The 6414-nt window shown below is 50.9% G+C and overlaps 1 protein-coding gene across 1 annotated transcript; it reads right to left on the bottom strand.

Moving 5' to 3' along the window:
- Window positions 1-3820: 3820 nt before the first annotated feature.
- LOC101996934 (protein S100-A15A) lies at window positions 3821-6086 on the bottom strand. Its single transcript, XM_005367260.2, has 2 exons — window positions 5937-6086; window positions 3821-3997 (listed from the first exon to the last, which is right to left on the bottom strand). Exons 1-2 carry the CDS (start codon window positions 6084-6086, stop codon window positions 3821-3823), a joined length of 327 nt encoding a protein of 108 aa, XP_005367317.1.
- Between the last annotated feature and the right edge of the window lie 328 nt (window positions 6087-6414).

The following is a 6414-nucleotide window of genomic DNA, read 5'->3' as shown; positions in this document are numbered from 1 at the left end:
AGAGATGGCTCAGATGGTTAAGAGCATTGCCTGCTCTTCCAAAGGTCCTGAGTTCAATTCCCAGCAACAACATGGCGGCTCACAACCATCTGTAGTAAGGTCTGGTGCCTTCTTCTGGCCTGCCAGCATACACACAGACAGAATACTGTATACATAATAAATAAATAAATATTTAAAAAGAGAGAGAAGGGAAGGGAAGGGAAGGGAAGGGAAGAGACAGCCTTCACACATATACAATAAAATGTACAAAATGCTCCTAGAGGCGAGAGACTGGGAGGAAGAGCAGCTGTGAGTGTGTCAGGAATCCCTGGCTGAGCCTGACTGACAATGGAGCACCAAAGTGAGACTGGTAATATCTGAATCAATGAACCAAGTCTCTGAACCTGGCTCAGTGCCACCTTAGGCTCATCATGAGCTGCAGGAAATACCGCAGAAAGAGGGCTGTGTGGCTGAGATCTGGATGTAGGGCTCCTGGTCACCTCTTGTTAGTGTCATAGATACAGGTCCTGTGTTAGTCAGCCTGTTGTTCTAGGAGGACAAGGAGAAGCCTTCTTGTCCCACAGCCCAGCACAGTGACTGACGGTGCGGCAGCCAATAATGCAGACTAATAGCCGACAGTTCCTGGGTGTGCGCCGCTGTGACGACGTCTCCGGTGCTTTATTTCCATCAGCCCACTTAACTCTCAATCCTAAGAGGCACAAGCTGTTACAATCCCATTGTACAAAGGAAACTGAGGCCTTCCATGAGACAATGGGATTGAGGTGGCTTAGAACGCCATGACAGCATCTATTTCCTCCACAGCCTGGACTGCCTCTGTCCTGACTACTTCCCTATTTTAACCACCCAGCTGAGTGGTACCTGCTCTATCCATCCTGGCCCTCCAACGGTACAGGTAATCCTCTTTCCTTTGTCTACCCCAGCCTTTATCCATTGTCCAACACAATAACTATCACATTCACCACATTATGTCTTTTTTATTAGAAAGACTGGTATACGTCCACCACAACAAGAGGTAAGATGGCCTCAATGCAATAAATCACAAGTTTTCAAGCAATAATCAGCCCACAGTTCAAACCTATTCCCTACCAGGTGCTGTTTCAGATGATTTGGCAGATGCCACCTTCCCCTAAAATAACACATCTCTTTCCAAAGTGTGTTTATATCTGCTGATTCCTTTGATATTCCTGGAAACCTAGTAGAGTGAACTTTATAGGTAAAATTATCCCTAGATGAAAGATAGGGAAACTGCATCTTTCCTAGGGTTCCTTGAACCTGCAGGTGTTCATGAGGGAAAACTTCCTGCCAGACCTTTCGGTAGGGTGATTAGTAGGTCTGTGAGCTCTCGCCACCTGATGATAATCCCTCTAAGGGGGCAGCGGGGGCTGTCGACAGCAGGAGCCACATGTGTGTGCTGGGCAGAAATGAAGACATCCTAAAGAAACACTGAGTCCCTCAACCTATGAGACTATTGGAACAGTGGACCCCAAAGAAATGGGAAGTCCCGGCAAGGAGCTCACGGTAGGAGAAGCAAAGGCACTAGCCAGAGGGACCTGACCTAGAAAAGGGGTCTCACACCAGTCCAGTCACTTCCCAGAGCGCCCTGCAGGACTGAAGCCCAGAGCAGTAGTAGGGAGCTCCACACCTAGACTAGGGCTACTTCCACGTGCATATTCTTGGGCCACCATTTAAATTTTGATCTTCCCCGGGTTCCTTTGCACTTCCAGTGTGGCCACATGAATAAATCTCCTTTTTCTGCTTTCCACTTGTGATCTTTTAATCGACTTTGTTGGGGATAGGTGGCTTCCGAGTTCAATTAAAATAGGAAGTAAACATGTTGAAGGAAAGGCAGAGTTTGTAATGACCTGACAATGTGGAGCAATCTCGAGGGAGAGCTACATAGCTGTGTTTACAGGAAAAGACTGGGTCCCCAGTTTGTGTCTCAATAGCCAGTGTCTGGAGAAATGAGGGCAGAGGAAGCAAGACTGGTGGGGAAACTGCCAGGAAGGGTTGGGGTAAGTGCCTGCCGAGTGCTTGGGCTGTCAGAGCTTTGGTGACCTTGAAAGGTCATATGACCCACCACCTCTCAAGAGAACAAACGTGGCCTGCCTGGGCCCTGAGGAAGGGCAGCTGAGTAACCAGGATACTGCTGGCTCTTCGATATAACCAAGAACTAGTCAAGAGTTGTCACTGGAGGACCATAGGCCCAAGTCACTAGACTACAGTTCCACAGCTTCCCTTCCCGATTTCTTTCCTCAAAGATGCCAAACCAATTATGCGAGGGCACTAGGCCAGCTGCAGAGAGAGGGAAGTACGTTCCTCTGTGGAACCAGACATTGAGGGGAAACAGAGGCAACACTCGCACAGAGGAAAGCAATGGGATGAGTCCCTGCTCTCAGAAAACTCAGGACCCAGAGTCTTCAGCAGAGACAGGCCACCAAGATGGGCACTAAAAATGTCCGGAGGCAAAAAAAAAAAATCTTCCTGGAATATTCCTCCAGATCTCTGAGCTTCTGGGAAGAAAGAGTAAAATGACACAGCCGGGCAGCAAGGAGGGCAGGGGCCACAGGAGGACTTGGCCCACTGAGTCACGAATAGCTCAGAGTCATCCCCACACCCAACCCCTCTTTCCTCCAGGAAGCCTTCCCTGGCTGACAACTCCCAGCTTCTGCTCATCACTCTTCCTGTGGCAGGCGTCTGCTGCTTTGTTGGGCTGGATGACTGACTTTGCCAGCATTTGCCTTGCCCTTCTCAACATACACAAAACCAAGTGCACAGCGCTCCCTGGCACACTGGCGACACCCATGCTGATGCGGGTCACGCCCAGGTCATCAACCAGCATCTTCTTTTCAGGATCACCAGTGACAGATACCTGGGTTGCACCCGGGCACCTCCTCTCCCTCAATCTGTCCTTGAGGACTGGAACTTTAACGTTTACACGTCTCTTCTTCTCTCCTCCTTTCCTCTTATCCCCCTGTGTAGCTACTGACCCTTCCACAATGAGCAGGAACCCCTTATTGAGTCTCCAAGTTCTCCCCACCTGATGCATTCTCTAAGATACCCAAATTTCACTACCCCATTTCCAAGGATAAAATTCAAATCTCGGTGTTCACCTGAGTAAATGAAGTTTGCATGTTCCCCTTGGACATTTATTTCCAGACAGCTCTCGGCTAGCCCCAGACATGCCACCCAAGTCTCCGCTGCTATTATGTCTTCTTGAATCATCACTTCCCTCTTGGTCCTTCCCAGGACTCGACCGTGTCCTGTGCCTGCAGACTCCTGGGAGGGCTCCATCTGTACACCGTTATCCCTGCGGCTCCCCTCCTGTTCTGCATGTACAGTGAGTGTGTGGTCAGTAACAACCCTGGGAGACCTTACTTCCTTTTCAGGCGGTGGCCTGCCCCAGAAAACTTCTTCCCTTGCTTATAAACTGATGCCAGACCAGAGGGCCATTTCACACTTCACATAAGATTTCTGATAGCAAGGTTGTGTCTCTTGCAGCAGATAAAAGCACCTTGGATTCAAGGCCAGTATTCCCCAACCAAGCAAGGGACCACCCAATCGTGTTCCGATCAAGCAAGGGACCACCCAATAGTGTTCCAATCAAGCAAGGGACCACCCAATCGCGTTCCACAAAGTAAAGACTAAACTTTTACTGAACATTGGTGGAAACCCAGAACCATGCCCCAAGTACTTCCCAGAAATATCTGTGATGTTATTTGGACACACATGTGCACACCGAAGAAGAAACACATGGCTGAGCTCCGAAAGCCGTTCATGCCTCCCGGGACCGACTTCGTGGTGAGAGACTGTGTGTGCTCCTCTAGTAAAGGTTGTGCTGGGTACAGTAGTGTGTGCAGAGCTGCCGGTGGAACTGCAGGTGATAGTCCTTCACCAGTTTGCCCAGGATGTACAGGAACTCGTCAAAGCAGATCTGGTTGTCCTTGTTTTTGTCAGCTGCCTGGAACAGCTCCGTGATGTAGTATGGCTGCCTGCGGCCCTGGGAGATACAAAGTCGATCAACACCCACTGAGCATTCGGAACGCCTGTCCTCCAGACCCCTCCTCCCACTGGACATAGGAAGAGCCCAGGAGTACTGTCCCCCTACAAGGAGCATTCAGAAAACAAGTCCCCACACATATGGCTGCAGCACAATCACCACATGCTACAAAATCAGGCTGAAGAGCTACAGGTGTTGGTGGCCAACATGGGTCACTGGACCTAGAGTGGCATGGGCCCAAACAAAAGACCCAAATGTCCCTTTCACAGAAGGACTGTGAGCAGTTCCTGGACAGTACTTGGCAGCCTGGAGTCCCTGGGTCCACTTCACATACACTCAGTGGCTGTGCCCTGTCTTCGCAGCTACAATATAAGCTCTCGTAGGGAGACACCTGTGCGGGCTTCCTGAGGGCAAGACACTGCCTCCTTCTCCACACTGAGAGCTCCATAAAGGGAAGGTCAGCCTGTCTGCATGCATACACCATCTCCTGTGTGACTGCAGAACCATCTCCAAGCAGGGCATATCTCTGCATGCCACCCGCCTAGGCATTGTTTATGGAAGTCTACTGGCACACCTAGAGAGTACAGAAAGCAGGGGAGGACAGAGAAATGGCCACTGGAGCTGTCCAGGACGTCCAAGCAGAGGACCCTGAGGCTGAAGATCAGAATGCACAGGAAGGGGCTCTTTGAGACAGGGAGACAAGCATGAGGGAAGCTGGGAGTTCTTGCTTTGAGAGAAGATATGTGACAGATGGGGTCAGGAGGATGTGGAAGAAAACTGGGAGTGAGAGGAAAAGCAGGTTTCTGCAGGATGTTCCTGGTGTACGTGGACGAATGGAACATCTGGGGACGTTTGAGGGAAGGAAGGTGATGTGTGAGTAGCTGCAGACCTGGAGTGCAGTTGCTAACCCCTGGGGGAGGGCCGGCAACTTCTCTCCAGGTAGCAAGCCCACCATCCTATACCCCATCACATCCACGGAGTTCCTACCCAGAGAAGACAAGCATCTTCGTAGGTGCCCATCCCTATCAAGTCTGCCAGCTATCCTCAAGAGCCCTGCAGCAAAAGCAGATCATGATCGCAGACCTGGGCAATCCAGGAGAGCCACTAAGGAAGGCTCCCAGAAGAGAAAGAATTTCCTAAAAATAAATAGCAAAGAACTTCCACCCTGTCTTCTGAACTCTCAGAGGAACATTCCAGAGAGCATACATTTTTTTTTTCTCGAGAGGATGTGAGCGAAGAAACTATTTCACAGGAACGAGCTGAGTCTCACTTCCTTTAGAGAGGGTAGGGCAGAGAGCCGGGGACACGACAGGGTTCAGAAAACAACATGGTGTTTTCTTCGGTGCTGCAGATGCTAAGAACACAGTGCTGGGGATTAGGACCGATGAATGACAGCCTGGAAGAGCAGGCTCTGTAAGCCCAGGATCTCAGGCTGGCCCTGTCCAGCTCTAAGAAGTCTCAGGCATGGGAAGTGGAAGAGGTTATATTTCCCGTGCCCACCAGACTCGCAGCAGAGACACTGGCGAAGGGACTTAGGTTCCAAGGCTTACAGAGAGAGTCTGAGTTTAGGGCAGTGTTACTGGCTAAAGAGGCTATGAACAGAGAACACTTTTGATCCCGTGCTCACAGGACACACGAGACAGCAGAATCAGCAGGTGTGGTGTCAGACTGAGTCTCAGAGACTAGCTCTTCATGGACTGGAGTGAAACCAAGCAGGTGACTTCAGAGGAAGGAAGGACAGGAAATAAAGCAAATTCTGCCCTCCTCACAACTTCCCTCCTCCATTCTCCTTCCAGGCTCAGGAGGTTCTTGTGAGAGTCAGCTCCTTCTGCCACCTCAGCACCTCAACACCTCAGTACTCATGCCCGTCCTACAAACATCACAGCCTGGACACTTCGGTCCTCTACCACCCCCCATTCCAACCCCAAACCTGACATACCAGGGTGTCCATAAAGCGCGGCACGCTCTCCAGGAGCAGGGCTTTCAGCTCCTCTAGGGACAAGGTCTCCACGTCTCCCTCCCGGGCGGCATAGTGGTGGAAGCAGTGTATGATTTGGAAGAGGGAGTCCTCCACCGGTGTGTCTGGCATGACTGCTGGGTCCAGCAGGGTGTGGGCAAATCTGCAGAGCAGAGAGGAGGCACTGGTCAGTGAAGTCTGTGGGGAAGGGTCAGGCCCTGATCTGCAGAGGTCCAGAACAGGATGGACTCTTCCTCCTGCCAACGTCTGCCCTCCTGCCCACGGTCCCGTGCTGTGTCAGAAAGGGGGGTTCCTCATGCTCTCACTGGCCCCCTGTGAACTTGACTTTCCTGCCTGACCTCAGACTGAGTCCCTACACTGGGACTGAGGACCTCCTGTGTCCAGAAGGATCATCCTTTCTCCTAATAGTCAAGAAACAAACAAGCAAAAGATGATTTGA

The sequence above is a fragment of the Microtus ochrogaster genome, unplaced genomic scaffold, assembly GCF_000317375.1.
Source record: "Microtus ochrogaster isolate Prairie Vole_2 unplaced genomic scaffold, MicOch1.0 UNK16, whole genome shotgun sequence".
Taxonomy (NCBI): domain Eukaryota; kingdom Metazoa; phylum Chordata; class Mammalia; order Rodentia; family Cricetidae; genus Microtus; species Microtus ochrogaster.
Note: the sequence above shows the minus strand (reverse complement) of the source record. Positions and strands in the feature narration are given on the sequence as shown.